Genomic DNA, 19,044 nt, shown 5'->3' with positions numbered 1-19,044 from the left:
GGAGAATCGGTGGCCTGAATTGGAGGAGCACAGATAGCTTTTTCTGTTCGTTCACGGGATCTGGGCGTTGCTGGCAAGGCCCAGCATTTATTGCCCATCCCTAGTTGCCCTTGCGAAGGTGGTGGTGAGCCGCCTTTCTTGAACCGCTGCAGTCCGTGTGGTGAAGGTGCTCCCACAGCGCTGTTAGGGAGGGAGTTCCAGGATTTTGACCCAGCGACGATGAAGGAGCGTCCGATATATTTCTAAGTCAGGATGGTGTGTGTGACTTGGAGGGGAACTTGGAGGTGGTGGTGTTCCCATGTGCCTGCTGCCCTTGTCCTTCTAGGTGGAAGAGGTCGTGGGTTTGGGAGGTGCTGCCGAAGAAGCCTTGGCGAGTTGCTGCAGTGCATCTTGTAGATGGTACACACTGCAGCCACGGTGCGCCGGTGGTGGAGGGAGTGAATGTTTAAGGTGGTGGATGGGGTGCCGATCAAACGGGCTGCTTTGTCCTGGATGGTGTCGAGCTTCTTGAGTGTTGTTGGAGCTGCGCTCATCCAGGCAAGTGGAGAGTATTCCATCACACTCCTGACTTGTGTCTTGTAGATGGTGGAAAGGCTTTGGGGAGTCAGGAGGTGAGACACTCGCCGCAGAATTCCCAGCCTCTGACCTGCTCTTGTAGCCACAGTGTTTATGTGGCCGGCCCAGTTAGGTTTCTGGCTATCTCGGAGGGTTGTCGGAGCTGGAGAAGGTTACAGAGATGGGGAGGGACGTGGTGACCATGGAGCGATTGGAAAACAAGGATTTCAAAATTTGGGGCATTGCCAGACGGGGAGCCAATGCAGGCCAGCGAGCAAAAGGGGGTGATGGGTGAAACATAGAAACATAGAAGATAGGAGCAGGAGTCGGCCATTCGGCCCCTCGAGCCTGCTCCGCCGTTCAATGCGATCATGGCTGATCATCCAAATTCAGTACCTGGTCCCTGCCTTCTCCCCATATCCCTTGATCCCGTTAGCCTTAAGAAATATATCTAACTCCTTCTTGAATAGCAGCTGGATCGCCGCTTCCCTTTCAGAACTGGACAGCACCAGTCTGTCTGGCTTCCATGGCAACGGGCACCACCTGAACTTCGGCAGCGCTCTGAGATAGCGTCTCGCTCCCCGATGTTAACGCCTTAAGAGAGGTGTGTAGCGCCTGATTTAGCACTCAAATCATCTCCAGGGGGGCGGTAGAGGCGAATTTTGCAGTCGGAGGCGATAATCAGCGCCAGGCGCTAAACTTTGCACCCGGCCGATATTAGCGCCTCAAAATGGCCGATACCCATTTGGCACCAAGTCCCGTATGAGGAGAGATTGGGTCGATTGGGCTTATACTCGCTGGAGTTTAGAAGAATGAGAGGGGATCGCATTGAAACTTATAAAATTCTAACAGGACTAGACAGACTAGATGCAGGAAGAATGTTCCCGATGGCGGGGGAATCCATAACCAGGGGTCACAGTCTAAGGATAAGGGGTAAGCCATTTAGGACAGAGATGAGGAGGAATTTCTTCACCCAGAGAGTGGTGAACCTGTGGAATTCTCTACCACAGAAGGCAGTTGAGGCCAATTCATTAAATATATTCAAGAAGGAGTTGGATATATTTCTTAAGGCTAAAGGGATCAAGGGATATGGGGAGAAGGCAGGGACAGGGTACTGAATTTGGATGATCAGCCATGATCTCATTGAATGGTGGAGCAGGGTCGATGGGCCGAATGGCCTCCTCCTGCTCCTATCTTCAATGTTTCTATGTTTTTAATCTCGCTTGTCAATCCGTCGGGTAACCCGGTTTTTAAAAAATGACTGAGAGTGTCTTTTGTAAAACGTACCAAAGCCATTGGCCAGTTCGATCGGGGCTACTGCAGTCAGCTGCTCGGTAAATGAATAAACCAAAAACAAATTACCCTCGTAAGCTGCCGATTAGTGTCGTTGCAGCAGAAAGAGCCAGCTCAATTTTCGAAGCCTCCTCGAAGGCCCGAAAAGGAGTGCAGTTTGGCGGAAACGCGCCTGGGTGATTAGTTCGATCTGGGGGGCTGACTTCGCGCGCCGTCTTTGTGTACACCAGCCCGGCAGACGACGGCAACCCGGTTTACGCCGGACGGGGGCTAGCACTCGGGATTTGCGCCCGCTTTCGGTGGCCAGTCGCCCGGCGGTTTCGGGCGAATTGCGCCGGGATAAACCCAGTGCGCCGCCGAACGGGAATTTCTAACCCCGCGCGGGCTTCGCTCCTCTCTTTGACGTTGTCAAGTTCTCGCTGTTCCCTGAGTGTCAGATATTGAGCTGTGAGCACCGGCTCGTCTTAATGGCCCAGAAATTCGGGTCTCCACGGGTGAGGACGCATGGGGTGCTCACCCGTAGGCCCGATGGAAGTGCCGGTTTCGTGCACGCACTGCGCATGCGCGGGAAACCGGCACTTCCGTTCCCCTGAACAAAGGGGTTCAGAAGTCGAACGCGTGCGCGGGAAAGGCAGCGCGTGTGCATCGAACGTACGTTATTTTTTGCAGGTTTTCCCGGGAAGTTAAGTCTCCAGCAGTTACACATTTAAAAAGCAGTCGCAAGGCCTGCTTTTTACAAGGTAAGTGGTGAATTAATTAAAATTAAAACATTTTTTCCACAGGTTTATTATTTTTTAATACTTTAAAGAAAGGTAAGTTCATTTTTAGCCCTGTTAGAAAATGTAATTAACTTTTTCAAAAATTTAAATTATAGTTTAAAATAGTTATTTCATGTAATTTATAGTTTATTTTAAAAATGTGATTTAAAAAAAAAATTATTTGAAGATTTAGTGATGTTTTGGGGCTTATAGTATTTATAGGTTTGACAGCCCTTCCTGTCAAACTTATGAATGAAGCATTCCCTGCTACCATTGGCTCTCCATGGCCCACGTGATCCCAGGGGACGCTTCGAACTAACTGCGCCCCTGGGATACACAAGCACTGCGCGCCGGCAGTTGGAGGAGGCCCCGGATCGGAATCCCGCGCGGGCCCACAACACAACGTGCCGGCGCGCTAGGTAAGTGCAGGTCGGGGACTTACGCCCGCGGGAAGCCCCCGACCCGAATTTCTGGGCCATTGAATATTGTTTTTATAATTTGTTCCTGGGATGTGGGCGTCGCTGGCAAGGCCCAGCATTTATTGCCCATCCCTAGTTGCCCTCGCGAAGGTGGTGGTGAGACCCCTTCTTGAACCGCTGTAGTCCGTGTGGTGAAGGTGCTCCCACAGTGCTGTTAGGGAGGGAGTTCCAGGATTTTGACCCAGCGACGATGAAGGATCGTCCGATATATTTCCAAGTCAGGATGGTGTGTGACTTGGAGGGGAACTTGGAGGTGGCGGTGTTCCCATGCGCCTGCTGCCCTTGTCCTTCTAGGTGGAAGAGGTCACGGGTTTGGGAGGTGCTGCCGAAGAAGCCTTGGCGAGTTGCTGCAGTGCATCTTGTAGATGGTACACACTGCAGCCACGGTGCGCCGGTGGTGGAGGGAGTGATTGTTGAAGGTGGTGGATGGGGTGCCAATCAAGCGGGCTGCTTTGTCCTGGATGGTGTCGAGCTTCTTGAGTGTTGTTGGGAGCTGCACTCATCCAGGCAAGTGGAGAGTATTCCATCACACTCCCTGACTTGTGTCTTGTAGATGGTGGAAAGGCTTTGGGGAGTCAGGAGGTGAGACACTCGCCGCAGAATACCCAGCCTCTGGCCTGCTCTTGTCGACACGGTGCTTATGGATGAATGAGGTAGGGAAAATGCGATCAGGACTGAGAGTTATAAATTGGTCCTCAAAGAACAAGGGACGTTCAATGATTGCATGCTCGATGTTACACACTCTGCAGTGGTCAAATCGCACTCCGTCCTGGAGCTAACCTTCGGAGATAACTCAAGGGGTCAGCACTCTCGCTGCTGGGTCGATAGGTCGTGGCTTCGAATCCTACTCCAGAGAATTGAGCCCCTATATCCAAGCCTTAAACTCCCAGTGCAGTACTGAGGGAGCGCCGCACTGTCGGAGGGGCAGTACTGAGGGAACATTGCACTGTCAGAGGGGCAGTACTGAGGGAGCGCTGCACTGTCGGAGGGGCAGTACTGAGGGAGCGCTGCACTGTTGGAGGGGCAGTACTGAGGGAATATTGCACTGTCGGAGGGGCAGTACTGAGGGAGCGCCGCACTGTTGGAGGGGCAGTACTGAGGGAGCACCGCACTGTCGGAGGGGCAGTACTGAGGGAGTGCTGCACTGTCAGAGGGACAGTACTGAGGGAGCGTCGGACTGTCAGAGGGGCAGTACTGAGGGAGTGCTGCACTGTCGGAGGGACAGTACTGAGGGAGCGCCGCACTGTCGGAGGGGCAGTACTGAGGGAGCGCCGCACTGTCGGAGGGGCAGTACTGAGGGAGCGCCGCACTGTCGGAGGGGCAGTACTGAGGGAGCGCCGCACTGTCAGAGGGGCAGTACTGAGGGAGCGCAGCACTGTCGGAGGGGCAGTACTGAGGGAGCGCCGCACTGTCGGAGGGGCAGTACTGAGGGAGTGCTGCACTGTCGGAGGGACAGTACTGAGGGAGCATCGGACTGTCAGAGGGGCAGTACTGAGGGAGTGCTGCACTGTCGGAGGGACAGTACTGAGGGAGTGTCGCACTGTCGGAGGGGCAGTACTGAGGGAGGGCCGCACTGTTGGAGGGGCAGTACTGAGGAAACGCCGCACTGTCGGAGGGGCAGTACTGAGGGAGCGCTGCACTGTCGGAGGGACAGTACTGAGGGAGGGCCGCACTGTCGGAGGGGCAGTACTGAGGGAACGCCGCACTGTCGGAGGGGCAGTACTGAGGGAGCGCCGCACTGTCGGAGGGGCAGTACTGAGGGAGCCCTGCACTGTCGGAGGGGCAGTACTGAGGGAGCGCCGCACTGTCGGAGGGACAGTTCTGAGGGAGCGCCGCACAGTCAGAGGGGCAATACTGAGGGAGAACTGCGCTGTCGGAGAGGCAGTACTGGAGGAGCGCTGCACTGTCAGAGGGTCAGTACTGAGGGAGCGCCGCACTGTCGGAGGGGCAGTACTGGAGGAGCGCTGCACTGTCGGAGGTGCAGTACTGAGGGAGCCCTGCACTGTCGGAGAGGCAGTACTGGAGGAGTGCTGCACTGTCAGAGGGTCAGTACTGAGGGAGCGCCGCACTGTCGGAGGGGCAGTACTGGAGGAGCGCTGCACTGTCGGAGGTGCAGTACTGAGGGAGCCCTGCACTGTCGGAGGGGCAGTACTGGAGGAGCGCTGCACTGTCAGAGGGTCAGTACTGAGGGAGCGCCGCACTGTCGGAGGGTCAATACTGAGGGAGCGCCGCACTGCCGGAGTGGCACACTTATCCTGGGAGTGTTTAAATACCGATCCTCTTAGCGATTGCCTCAGGGAACTACCCGTAATATTGGCAACCTGGCATTGGCTGCATTGACCCCCTCGTTCTGTGTCTTCCTCTTCAGGGCCGGACATGAGTGCGGGCACCGAGAGCAATCCGGTGGCCCTCGGGGCTTCGAGGGTCGAGCTCAGGCTTTCCTGCCGGAACCTGCTGGACAGGGAGACCCTCAGCAAATCAAACCCTTGCAGCATCCTGAAGATTTTGACCGAAGGCACATGGGTGGAGGTAAGAAAGGGGGCGGTGGACGGGGTGAGGGAGGGGAGGGCTCGTCGACGCAGGAAGCAGGCTAACTGGAAGAATTTTTGGATCTGCTCGAGATGATGGAGAAGTCCCATCGAGATATTCAATCTAGAAAACCAACATCCTCCACATGTCGAGCCTGTCCATACGAGTGGTCAACATCTTCTCAATTAGGGTCAGTGCCCCTCACTCAATCCTTACTTCTAGATCCCAGCCAGATTTTCTAGATAGCAAAAGTTCTGGATCCATAAACTCCTAGAACCCAACGAAACCATCTAGAACATGAACCCCAACTCTATGGTGCAGTGTACAGGGAGCTTTACTCTGTATCTAACCTGTGCTGTACCTGCCCTGGGAGTGTTTGATGGGACAGTGTAGAGGGAGCTTTACTCTGTATCTAACCCGTGCTGTACCTGCCCTGGGAGTGTTTGATGGGACAGTGTAGAGGGAGCTTTACTCTGTATCTAACCCGTGCTGTACCTGCCCTGGGAGTGTTTGATGGGACAGTGTAGAGGGAGCTTTACTCTGTATCTAACCCGTGCTGTACCTGCCCTGGGAGTATTTGATGGGGACAATCTAGAGGGAGCTTTACTCAGTATCTAACCCATGCTGTACCTGCCCTGGGAGTGTTTGATGGGACAGTGCAGAGGGAGCTTTACTCTGTATCTAACCCGTGCTGTACCTGACCTGGGAGTGTTTGATGGGACAGTGTAGAGGGAGCATTACTCTGTATCTAACCCGTGCTGTACCTGCCCTGGGAGTGTTTGATGGGACAGTGTATAGGGAGCTTTACTCTGTATCTAACCTGTGCTGTACCTGCCCTGGGAGTGTTTGATGGGACAGTGTATAGGGAGCTTTACTCTGTATCTAACCCGTGCTGTACCTGCCCTGGGAGTGTTTGATGGGACAGTATATAGGGAGCTTTACTCTGTATCTAACCTGTGCTGTACCTGCCCCGGGAGTGTTTGATGGGACAGTGTAGAGGGAGCTTTACTCTGTATCTAACCCGTGCTGTTCCTGCCCTGGGAGTGTTTGATGGGACAGTGTATAGGGAGCTTTACTCTGTATCTAACCCGTGCTGTTCCTGCCCTGGGAGTGTTTGATGGGGACTGTGTAGAGGGAGCTTTACTCTGTATCTAACCCACGCTGAGGCTCGCTGGGAGAGTTGGATGCTGTGTTCTCCGTACACCTCCCTGTTATGTGCTTTGATGATATGCGATTCCCTGCGGAGTCTCTAAGCGCAGATGACAGGCCAGCTAGATAAACATTAAGCTGGAGACGGGGATTGTGAAAATGTCTTTCATGGTCCCGGATAAGCGATTAGGAGCTGGATTCCAGCCGGTTGCCCAGGCAACGTGTCGCACTCTGACGGTGTCTCATTGCTAGTGAGTGACCTATCCCTCCTCCCCCTCAACATCCCACCTCCGCCGAGTCTCCAAGCCCTCCTTCCCGGCTCTCTGTGTACGTCGCCGTGGTTACCGGTCTGGTTTTTTAACCCGTGCAAGACCGGGTGGCCTGTAGCTGAGGAAGGGGAGGGCGTGCGTCGGACCGGCTGAGCAGGAAAAGCCCAGGCTTCGTTCTTGGCCTGTGCTGTGCTGTGTTAGCCTGATCTCACCCCCGATGTTGCGGTACTGAGCCCCACACGCAGAGCCAGCGACGCCCACATCCCGTGAAGGAATAAATAACAAGACAAAAGGCGTTAATATTACGAAGGGGTTTCGATAGGGTCGACATAGAGGAAATGGTTCCACTTGTGAGGCAGACCAGAACTTGGGGCCGTCAATATAAGATAGGTGCCTCCGAGTCAGAAGGTCGTGGGTGCAAGTCCCACTCTAGAGACTTGAGCACAGAAATCTAGCCTGACACTCCAGTGCAGTGCTGAGGGAGCGCTGCACTGTCGGAGGGGCAGTACTGAGGGAGTGCTGCACTGTCGGAGGGGCAGTACTGAGGGAGCGCCGCACTGTGGGAGCGCCGCACTGTCGGAGGGGCAGTACTGAGGGAGTGCTGCACTGTCGGAGGGACAGTACTGAGGGAGCGCCGCACTGTCAGAGGGGCAGTACTGAGGGAGCGCTGCACTGTCGGAGGGGCAGTACTGAGGGAGCGCCGCACTGTCGGAGGGGCAGTACTGAGGGAGCGCTGCACTGTCGGAGGGGCAGTACTGAGGGAGCGCTGCACTGTCGGATGGAAAGTACTGAGGGAGCGCCGCACTGTCAGAGGGGCAGTACTGAGAGAGCATCGCACTGTCGGAGGGGCAGTACTGAGAGAGCATCGCACTGTCGGAGGGGCAGTACTGAGGGAGCGCTGCACTGTCGGAGGGGCAGTACTGAGGGAGCGCCGCACTGTCAGAGGGGCAGTACTGAGAGAGCATCGCACTGTCGGAGGGGCAGTACTGAGGGAGCGCTGCACTGTCGGAGGGGCAGTACTGAGAGAGCACCGCACTGTCGGAGGGGCAGTACTGAGGGAGCGCTGCACTGTCGGAGGGGCAGTACTGAGGGAGCGCTGCACTGTCGGATGGAAAGTACTGAGGGAGCGCCGCACTGTCAGAGGGGCAGTACTGAGAGAGCATCGCACTGTCGGAGGGGCAGTACTGAGAGAGCATCGCACTGTCGGAGGGGCAGTACTGAGGGAGCGCTGCACTGTCGGAGGGGCAGTACTGAGGGAGCGCCGCACTGTCAGAGGGGCAGTACTGAGAGAGCATCGCACTGTCGGAGGGGCAGTACTGAGGGAGCGCTGCACTGTCGGAGGGGCAGTACTGAGAGAGCATCGCACTGTCGGAGGGGCAGTACTGAGGGAGCGCTGCACTGTCGGATGGAAAGTACTGAGGGAGCGCCGCACTGTCAGAGGGGCAGTACTGTGGGAGCGCTGCACTGTCGGAGGGGCAGTACTGAGGGAGCGCTGCACTGTCAGAGGGGCAGTACTGAAAGAGCGCGGTACTGTTGGAGGATCAGTACTGAGGGAGCGCTGCACTGTCGGAGGATCAGTCCTGAGAGAGCGCTGAACTGTCGGAGGGACAGTACTGAGGTAGTGCTGCACTGTCGGAGGGGCAGTCCTGAGGGACCGCTGCACTGTGGGAGGGGCAGTACTGAGGGAGCACCGCACTGTCAGAGGGGCAGTGCTGAGGGAGCGCCGCACTGTCGGAGGGGCAGTACAGAGGGAGAGCTGCACTGTGGGAGGGGCAGTACTGAGGGAGCGCTGCACTGTCGGAGGGGCAGTACTGAGGGAGCGCCGCACTGTCGGAGGGGCAGTACTGAGGGAGTGCTGCACTGTCGGAGGGGCAGTACTGAGGGAGCGCCGCACTGTCGGAGGGGCAGTACTGAGGGAGCGCCGCACTGTCGGAGGTGCCATCTTTCAGATGAGACTTTAAACCGAGGCCCCATCTGCTCTCTCAGGTGGTATGTAAAAGATCCCGTGGCCACTGTTATGTTCATAAATAAATAGACAATCTTATTATGAACAGCTAGCTTGAGCTAGTCACTTTATTCAGCCATGTGGACTTGTACAGCATCCATCTTGACTACTGCCTTGTGGGTAGCCTAGTGCATCGTGGGTAGACCCACTCTTATATACATACAGCGCCACCTAGTGTACCATTCTAGAATGATATGTTACTGATCATTACATCCCCCTTTCTTTGAGGTTAAACATAATCAATATCAATCAACTTTCAAGAAACACGATAAAGATGATATCAGTAACACTTTTGTTAGTGCTCTATAAACATAAACATCTATAAACATAAACATCTTCAACAGTCAATACATTTTCAATGTAGTTTTCTTTGTACTCAAGGCTTTTTCACTTCACGTGTGGATCTTCTCAGCACAGGTAAGTCTGATGTGTTTTCATGAGAGCCTGTATGTGCGTTTGTATTAGATTGTTCTGGTGGTGAGTGACAAGATTCAGTTGCGGCATTGTCATCGATTTGCTCTTGGATAGTTTCTTGTGTTTTCAGGAGGGAACGGCGGTTCCTCCTGAGAATCTGTCCTTCCTCAGTTCTAACAGTGTATGACCTTGGTCCTACTTCCTCAAGAACTGTAGCTTTCCTGTTCCATGCATCTGGATCCTCAATCCTGACAACATCATCCCTTGTCAATGGTTTCAGAGTTTTGGATGACTTGTCATAGTATGATTTCTGTTTCAGCTTTAACAGTTGAAGTCTCTGTCTCAGTTCCTTACTCTGCTTTTCTTTTGCACAGCAGGGTAGCGTGGTGCGTAACTTGCGACCCATTAGGAGTTCAGCAGGTGAAGAACCAGAGTCTAAAGGTGAGACTCGGTAGCTCAGCAGGGTGAGATAAGGATCAGACTTGCTTTCTGTCGCTTTCTTCAGTAGCTGCTTGAGAACTTGAGCACCTTTCTCTGCCTTACCATTCGACTGAGCATACAAAGGACTGGATGTGATGTGCTGAAAGTCATACTGTGCTGCAAACTGTTGCCACTCCTTACAGTTGAAGCACGGACCATTGTCGCTAACGGCAATCCTGGGAATTCCATGTCTGGCGAAGATGGATTTAACATGCATTATGACACTGCTTGCTGATGTGCTTGAGATCAGCGCCATCTCAGGATAGTTAGAATAGTATTCAATCACTATTAGATAGTCTTTACCATTCAAATGAAAGTGGTCCATACCAACCTTTTTCCATGGTGCTGTTGGTAAGTCAGCTACTATCATTGGTTCCTTTGCTTGTTTGTTTTGGTGTTTCTGACATGTCTCACATATGCCTATCATGTTCTCAATGTCCTTATTTATGCCAGGCCAATAAACAGTGTCTCTTGCTCTCCTTTTGCATTTTTCAATTCCGAGGTGTCCCTCATGAATCCTTTTGAGCATGTCTTGACGTAGAGCCTGTGGAATGACTATTCTGTTCTGTTTTAGTAATAGTCCACTTGCGACACTCAACTCTGACCTTATGTGATAGTACTTTGGACAGGAACCTTTTGGCCAACCATGATGAATGTTCTCTATTACTGTTTGTAATACTGTATCTTTTACTGTTTCTTCTGCTATTTGCTTTGATTTTGTGTCTGACACGGGCAGCGCAGCAGTGACCATACTCACATGAACATCCACGTCTTCCTCAGTAGAGCTCACATGACTCATTGTGGGTGCTCGGGATAGTGCATCTCCTAACACTATGTATTTGCCTAGTGTGTAGATCAGTTCAAAGTCATATCTTTGCAGCTTCATCATGGGTCGTTGAATCCTTGGAGACATCTCATTCAGATTTTTTTTAATGATGGCAACCAGTGGGCAGTGATCTGTCTCAACTGTGAAGGTGGGAAGTCCATATATGTAGCCATGGAACTTTTCTCGTCCAACTACCAAGCCTAGACATTCCTTTTCAATCTGGGCGTATCGACACTCAGAATCAGTCATAGACCTGGAGGCACAGGCAACAGGCTTCCAATCTTCACCCTCTGCTTGTAGCAAGACCGCACCTAGGCCATCTTTTGGTGACACTTTGATTCTCTTTGTTGGGTCAAAGAAGGTGAGTACAGGTGTGGTTGTCAGCACTGTTTTGAGGTTCATCCACTCATGTTCATGTCTTTCTGTCCATGCGAACTCATTTGTTTTACGTAGCAGGTCTCGCAGACAGGCTGTCTTGGCTGACAAGTTAGGAATGAACTTTCCAATGAAGTTTATCATTCCCATGATGCGTAGCACTCCTTTTTTGTCAGTGGGTCGGGGCATGTTGAGTATGGCGTTTACTTTTTCCATATCTGGCTCTATTCCTTTACCAGATAGATTATCTCCTAGGAAAGTGACTTCCTGGACGCCAAACTGACACTTGGCTTTGTTGAGCTTCAGTCAGTTGAGCTACAGAGCATACAGCGTATGCTCTGTAGCACTTTAGTCAGTCTCTCATTGTGTTCTTTCAGTGTGGAGCCCCAGATGATGATGTCACTAACATAGACCCGAACTCCTTCCAGACCTTCAATTATGTGTTCCATCGCTCTATGAAAGATTTCAGATGCAGATATTATCCCGAAAGGCATGCTGAGGAAACAATACCTGCCAAATGGTGTGTTGAAGGTACAGTATTTGGTGCTTTCTTCATCCAGTTTTAGTTGCCAAAATCCTTGTGAGGCATCGAGCTTTGTGAAGTATCTGCCACCTGACATTTCACTGGTGATTTCTTCTCGCTTGGGAATCTGGTAGTGTTCACGTTTTATGTTTGCATTTAAGTCCTTTGGATCCATGCATGCTCTTAGATCATTATTCTTTTTCTTTACACATACCATGGAGTCAACCCAATCTGTTGGCTCTTTGACTTTCCTGATGACTCCTAATGTGGTCATTCTGTCCAGTTCTTTCTTGAGCCGGTCACGCAGGGGTGCTGGAACTCTCCGTGGAGCATGTACCACTGGCTGAGCATCCTCCTTTAGCTGGATCTTGTAAGTGAATGGTAGAACTCCAAATCCTTTGAACACATCCTGGAAATTACTCACTACAGAATCCACTGAGTCATCTGGTCTGTTTATGGCACAGTTTACACGGTAGACTCTCTTGACCAGTTCTAAGTCCTCACAAGCTTTGTCACCTAGTAGTGAATCAAGTCCTTCAGCCACAACAGAAAACATGAGATGATGCACTTTGGCCTAGAAATTCAGTGCCCTTAGCGCCGATTTTGCGGCGCTAGAGGGCCTAGCGCTGCAATTGGCGCCGGCGCCGAAATTGCCTGGGGCCCTTCCGCCGCGGTAGACCGGTAGCGCTGCGCCGGCACCGATGACGTCATCGGTGTGCGCAGCGTCCCGGTTGCCATGCCGACGGGCCCCAGCGCCGAAATTCAGTTGCGGCCGCCTCGCCCGTGGCAGCCGCAACTAAGACTCTGGCAACAGAGTCTTACATGACTTTGCGCCAGCGCATTAAAGGCCCCGCGGCGGCCGGCCGCTTTCCCGCCGGCCGCCTGGCCGCAGCTCCCTCCCCGGACTTCCCCCCCCCCCCCCCGGAACAGAAGCAAGCCCGGCACTTGTCCGAGGTGCCGGGCTCATTTTTAAAAAGATTTTCGCGGGCCGCGGCCGGGTGCAGGCAGCTCTTCCTTAAGGGAAGGAGGAGGCCTGCACTTCCCGAACCTGCCGCACCGCAGCGGGTGCCGCAGCGCCGGAATAGCGCCGATATTCAGCGCGTAGCGCCAGTTTTCAGGCGCAAACAGCTCTCAGCAGCGCCGGCAGCCGTTTGGGCGCAGAACTATTGAATTTTGGGCCCGACCAGCGCGACTTAGCTCCGGCACTAACTTCCGGCGCTAAAGCCCTGGCTGCGCCAAAACTCAATTTCTAGGCCTTTGTCTTTGACTGTCACTTTAAGTCTGCATACACCTAAGCTATCTATTTTCTGTCCATTATAGTTCTTCAGTAGTACTGACTTTTTCTGTATTTTGGGCTTTTCTTTCATATTGTTAATGTCACTCATACTGATTAAGTTTGCTTTTGCCCCAGTGTCTAGTTTCAATGTGACTAATGCTCCATTTACCTGCAGTGACATTATCCATTTGTCATCTTTTACTGCATTAACTTTATGTTCAGCATTGTCCATTCCTGAGGGCTGCACATTTTCTGTATCCTTTTCTACATTGTCACATGACACCATTCCTACCATGACAGCGTCGGCGGGAATTTCAGCGGCAGCAGCGGGGCTATAAAAGCCCCAGAGTCCAGGTAAGGCCTCAGTGCGTCAGCGGGAACTCAGCGGCAGCAGTGGGGCTATAAAAGTCCCAGAGACCAGGTAAGGCCGCAGTGCGTCGGCGGGGACTCAGCGGCAGCAGTGGGGCTATAAAAGTCCCAGAGACCAGGTAAGGCCGCAGTGCGTCGGCGGGAACTCAGCGGCAGCAGTGGGGCTATAAAAGTCCCAGAGACCAGGTAAGGCCTCACAGCGTCGGCGGGAACTCAGCGGCAGCAGCGGGGCTATAAAAGCCCCAGAGACCAGGTAAGGCCTCAGTGCGTCGGCGGGTGTTTCAGCAGCAGAGCGGGGCTATAAAAGGCCCCAGAGACCAGGTAAGGCCTCAGTGCGTCGGTGGGAACTCAGCGGCAGCAGCGGGGCTATAAAAGTCCCAGAGACCAGGTAAGGCCTCACAGCGTCGGCGGGAATCCTGAGCGGCAGAGCGGGGCTATAAAAGTCCCAGAGACCAGGTAAGGCCTCACAGCGTCGGCAGGAATCCTGAGCGGCAGCAGCGGGGCTATAAAAGTCCCAGAGACCAGGTAAGGCCTCACAGCGTCGGCGGGAATCTCGAGCGGCAGAGCGGGGCTATAAAAGTCCCAGAGACCAGGTAAGGCCTCACAGCGTCGGCGGGAATCCTGAGCGGCAGAGCGGGGCTATAAAAGTCCCAGAGACCAGGTAAGGCCTCACAGCGTCAGCGGGAATCCTGAGCGGCAGAGCGTGGCTATAAAAGTCCCAGAGACCAGGTAAGGCCTCACAGCGTCGGCAGGAATCCTGAGCGGCAGCAGCGTGGCTATAAAAGTCCCAGAGACCAGGTAAGGCCTCACAGCGTCGGCGGGAATCCTGAGCGGCAGAGCGGGGCTATAAAAGTCCCAGAGACCAGGTAAGGCCTCACAGCGTCGGCGGGAATCCTGAGCGGCAGAGCGGGGCTATAAAAGGCCCAGAGACCAGGTAAGGCCTCACAGCGTCGGCGGGAATCCTGAGCGGCAGAGCGGGGCTATAAAAGGCCCAGAGACCAGGTAAGGCCTCACAGCGTCGGCGGGAATCCTGAGCGGCAGAGCGGGGCTATAAAAGTCCCAGAGACCAGGTAAGGCCTCACAGCGTCGGCGGGAATCTCGAGCGGCAGAGCGGGGCTATAAAAGTCCCAGAGACCAGGTAAGGCCTCACAGCGTCGGCGGGAATCCTGAGCGGCAGAGCGGGGCTATAAAAGGCCCCAGAGACCAGGTAAGGCCTCACAGCGTCGGCAGGAATCCTGAGCGGCAGTAGCGTGGCTATAAAAGTCCCAGAGACCAGGTAAGGCCTCACAGCGTCGGCGGGAATCCTGAGCGGCAGAGCGGGGCTATAAAAGGCCCCAGAGGCCAGGTAAGGCCTCACAGCGTCGGCGGGAATCCTGAGCGGCAGAGCGGGGCTATAAAAGGCCCCAGAGACCAGGTAAGGCCTCACAGCGTCGGCGGGAATCCTGAGCGGCAGAGCGGGGCTATAAAAGGCCCCAGAGACCAGGTAAGGCCTCACAGCGTCGGCGGGAATCCTGAGCGGCAGAGCGGGGCTATAAAAGGCCCCAGAGGCCAGGTAAGGCCTCACAGCGTCGGCGGGAATCCTGAGCGGCAGAGCGGGGCTATAAAAGGCCCCAGAGGCCAGGTAAGGCCTCACAGCGTCGGCGGGAATCTCGAGCGGCAGAGCGGGGCTATAAAAGGCCCCAGAGGCCAGGTAAGGCCTCACAGCATCGGCGGGAATCCTGAGCGGCAGAGCGGGGCTATAAAAGTCCCAGAGACCAGGTAGGTTTACCAATCTCCAGTCTGGGAACTCGGAGGGAAGGAGAGAGGTAAAAAGTAATCCAAGTGTGACGTCACCAGAAAGCGGGTAAGTGATTGGTTGGTGAGTATTTCTCCCTTTTGAAGCTTAAATCTCTTTGTTTTATAGTTTCTAAGGTGTGATATTCACCATCTAGAATCGGAGCAGAGGGTATTTAAGAATAATATTAATAAATTTAATTAATTACATAGAATGGGAGATCAGGCGATGTGTTGCTGCTGCAATATGTGGGAGCTGGTGGACACCATTGATGCTCACGGTGATCACATTTGCAGTAAGTGTTGGCTGCTCGAGGAATTCCGGCTCCGTGTTGAAGAGCTGGAGTCCGAGCTTCAAACACTGAGACACATCAGGGAGGGGGAGAGTTACCTGGACTCTGTGTATCACGAGGTATTCACACCAATTAGATTAATTAATTCAGATGTAGTCCGTGGCCAGGGTCAGGATGGTGTGACTAGAAGTGAGGCAGGTACGGGGATCCAGGAGGTAGTGTTGGAGGAGCCGCAGCCCTTGCTCTTGTCCAACAGGTTTGAGGCTCTTACTCCCTGTGAGGATGGGAACAGGGACTGCGGGGAGGATGAGCAACCTGGCCACAGCACCATGGAGCGGGGGGCCATTCAAGTGGGGGGAGTTAAAAGAAATGTTGTAGTGGTAGGAGATAGTATCGTTTGGGGGATAGATAGAGCTCTCTGCAGCCGAGAGCAAGAGTCCCGAAGGCTGTGTTGCCTGCCCGGTGCCAGGGTTAAGGACATCTCCTCTGGACTGGAGAGAAACTTGGAGTGGGAGGGGGAGGATCCAGTTGTCGTGGTCCATGTTGGTACCAACGACATAGATAGGACAAGGAAGGAGGTTCTGCTGAGGGAGTTTGAGCAGCTAGGGGCCAAATTAAAAAGCAGAACCACAAGGGTAATAATCTCTGGATTATTACCTGAGCCACGAGCGAATTTGGCTAGGACAAATAAAATTAGAGAGTTAAATGCGTGGCTCAAAGACTGGTGTGGGAGAAATGGGTTTTGCTTCCTGGGACACTGGCACCAGTACTGGGGCAGGAGGGAGTTGTTCTGTTGGGACGGGCTTCACTTGGCCAGTGCTGGGACTAGAGTCCTGGCAGATCATATAACTAGGGCTGTAGAGAGGGCTTTAAACTAACTAGTGGGGGGGAGGTTCCTAGAGAGCAAATAATAAAAATGACAACAGGGAAGGTCATAGACTTAGGTAGCAGTGGGGAAATGAAAAACCAGAGCGTGTCAGGAAGGGGCAGAAGGTATGGAGTAAAAGGTAAAGTAATAAAAAGGGCAAAAGCAGGAACTAAGTGTCACAAAACATATTTGAAAGTTCTCTGTCTGAATGCACGTAGCATTCGTAACAAAATAGATGAGTTAATGGCACAAATAACTACATATGGGTATGATCTTGTGGCCATTACAGAAACATGGCTGCAGGGTGACAATGCCTGGGAATTAAACATACCAGGTTATTTAACGATCAGGAAGGACAGGCAGGAAGGAAGGGGAGGTGGGGTGGCTATGTTAATAAAGGAAGGAATCACTGTAATACAGAGAAATGATATTGGGTCAAAAGATCAGGACAATGAAACAGTTTGGGTGGAGGTAAGGAATAATAAGGGGAAAAAAACACTAGTGGGCGTAGTCTATAGGCCTCCGAACAGTGGCAACTCTGTTGGACGGAGTATCAATCAGGAAATAGTTGAGGCTTGTAATAAGGGAACATCTATAATTATGGGGGATTTTAACTATCATATTAATTGGACAAATCAAATTGGGCAGGGCTGCCTTGAGGATGAGTTCATTGAGTGTATTAGGGATGGGTTTCTTGAGCAGTATGTAACTGAACCGGCCAGGGGGCAAGCAACCTTAGATCTGGTCCTGTGTAACGAGACAGGATTAATTAAAAATGTCCTAGTAAAGGATCCCCTTGGAATGAGTGACGATAACATGGTTGAATTCCATATTCAATTAGAGGGTGAAAAGGTTGGATCTCAAACAAGCGTGCTAAGCTTGAATAAAGGAGACTATGAAGGTATGAGAGCGGAATTGAGTAGAGTGGATTGGGAAAATAGATTAAAGGGTAAGACGATACATGATCAGTGGTGTACATTTAAGGAGTTATTTTACAACTTCCAAAAAAAATATATTCCACTGAGAAGAAAAGGGTGTAAAAGAAAAGACAGCCATCCGTGGCTAAGTAAAGAAATTAAGGATAGTATTCGACTAAAAACAAGGGCATATAAGGTAGCCAAATCTAGCGGGAGGATAGAGGATTGGGAAAACTTTAAAAGACAGCAAAAAATAACATAAAGATTGATTAAGAAAGGGAAGATAGATTATGAAAGTAAATTAGCAAAAAATATAAAAACAGATAGTAAGAGTTTTTATAGTTGTATAAAAAGAAAAAGGGTGGCTAAAGTAAATGTTGGTCCCTTAGAGGATGAGACCGGTGTTGTGTCTGTGTGTTGATAGAGACACTGAAGACAGGAGTTGGTTCATAGGTGTTTACTAAGCAAAGTCTGGAGGGGTACTAACGGATATAACACAATATACAGGCTTATATAGCCCGAGTGGCCATTACCGGCATTACAGCACACATGGGGCTCTTAAAGGCACATACACTACAATTCCTCCCCTTTTAGCTAACCAGTACATAATATTTTAAGTAATTATTAATTACATGTTATAAGAAAAATAATATACACATTGCTGCAACTAATTAATTATAAGTCAGTCTCTCTGGAGGCTTCCTAACTCGGTCCGGATAACGCCTCGGTGGTGTAGCAGTTTCTGGTGGTGTAGTAGGTTCTTTTGCCAAGGCTGATTCGGCTTGAATGCCAGTGTCGGGTTCATCGGGTTCCAGTATCACCGGATCGGAGGTAGATATGGGTATCTCTACTTCATCGTTAGGCGTATAGAGTTGTGGTGTAGGTTGTCCCTTTTCGGATGGCTCTATGATTTGGTCAGCATGGCGCCTTATTATGCTTTCTCCGATGTCCACGGTATACATCAGTGGTCCTAGTTGTGTGCAGATAGTTCCAGGCTGCCATTTCTCGGTACGGTAGTCCCGGGCCAAAACTTGTTGACCTATCTGGAAGGTTCTAGTTGGCCTTTCATTCATGCCTTGAAATTGCCGGTTCTCCACGTCCCTTCTGATGTTGGGCTTGATCAAATCCAGCCGGCATCTTAGGTTTCTATTGAAGAACATCATGGCGGGAGTTTGGTTGGTAACCATATGTGTTGCATTCTTGTATGCGAACAAGAAGTTATCCACCTTGTGCTGAAGTTTTATGTCTTCATTACCCATGGCCTTTATGGCCTTCTTGAAGGTCTGGACAAACCTTTCAGCCAATCCATTGGTGGCGGGATGGTATGGGGCGGACGTGTAGTGCTTAACCCCATTGTTTTTTAAGAACTTCCTGAATTCTTCGGACACAAATTGCGGTCCATTATCAGAACAGATCTGTTCCGGCAGCCCATTCCTGGCAAATATGGTCCTTAATGCTGTGATGATTTTTTCCGTGGTGGTGGAGGACATCTTTATTACCTCCGACCACTTGGAGTGTGCATCAACCGCGATTAAGAACATTGAGCCCATAAATGGACCAGCAAAGTCGATGTGTACCCTTTGCCAGGGAGATGAGGGCCACTCCCATGGATGTAGATGGGCTTGGGGTGGAGCGTTTTGGACCTTCTGGCATCCTAGGCAGCTCTTGGTCATTTCTTCTATGTCTCCATCGATACCTGGCCACCATACAAACCCTCTGGCTAGGTTCTTCATTTTCACTCCACCCAGATGCCCCTCGTGAAGCTCCTTTAGCACTTTATCCTGGAGTTTGGGTGGAATCACCACTTTGGATCCACACATCAAGGTTCCTCGGCATACTGACAGCTGTTCTCTTCTTTGCGAGAATGCTGGCAACAGTGGTTCGCCATGTGCT

The 19,044-nt window shown here is 52.1% G+C and overlaps 1 protein-coding gene across 1 annotated transcript in view; it reads left to right on the top strand.

Annotated features, from left to right (window-relative positions):
- The window catches only part of LOC147118180 (copine-6-like), a 130,282-nt gene that overhangs the window by 2,794 nt on the left and 108,444 nt on the right, over nucleotides 1-19,044 (top strand). Inside the window, exon 2 of the mRNA XM_085984284.1 lies at nucleotides 5,454-5,614. Within this exon, the coding sequence (XP_085840410.1) occupies nucleotides 5,462-5,614 (153 nt within the window). The 5' untranslated portion in view covers nucleotides 5,454-5,461. The remainder of the gene's footprint in view (nucleotides 1-5,453; nucleotides 5,615-19,044) is intronic.

The sequence above is a fragment of the Somniosus microcephalus genome, chromosome 4, assembly GCF_052327205.1.
Source record: "Somniosus microcephalus isolate GS21.2 chromosome 4, FLI_Smic_1.0, whole genome shotgun sequence".
Taxonomy (NCBI): domain Eukaryota; kingdom Metazoa; phylum Chordata; class Chondrichthyes; order Squaliformes; family Somniosidae; genus Somniosus; species Somniosus microcephalus.
This window is presented reverse-complemented; position numbering and strand designations above follow the sequence as displayed.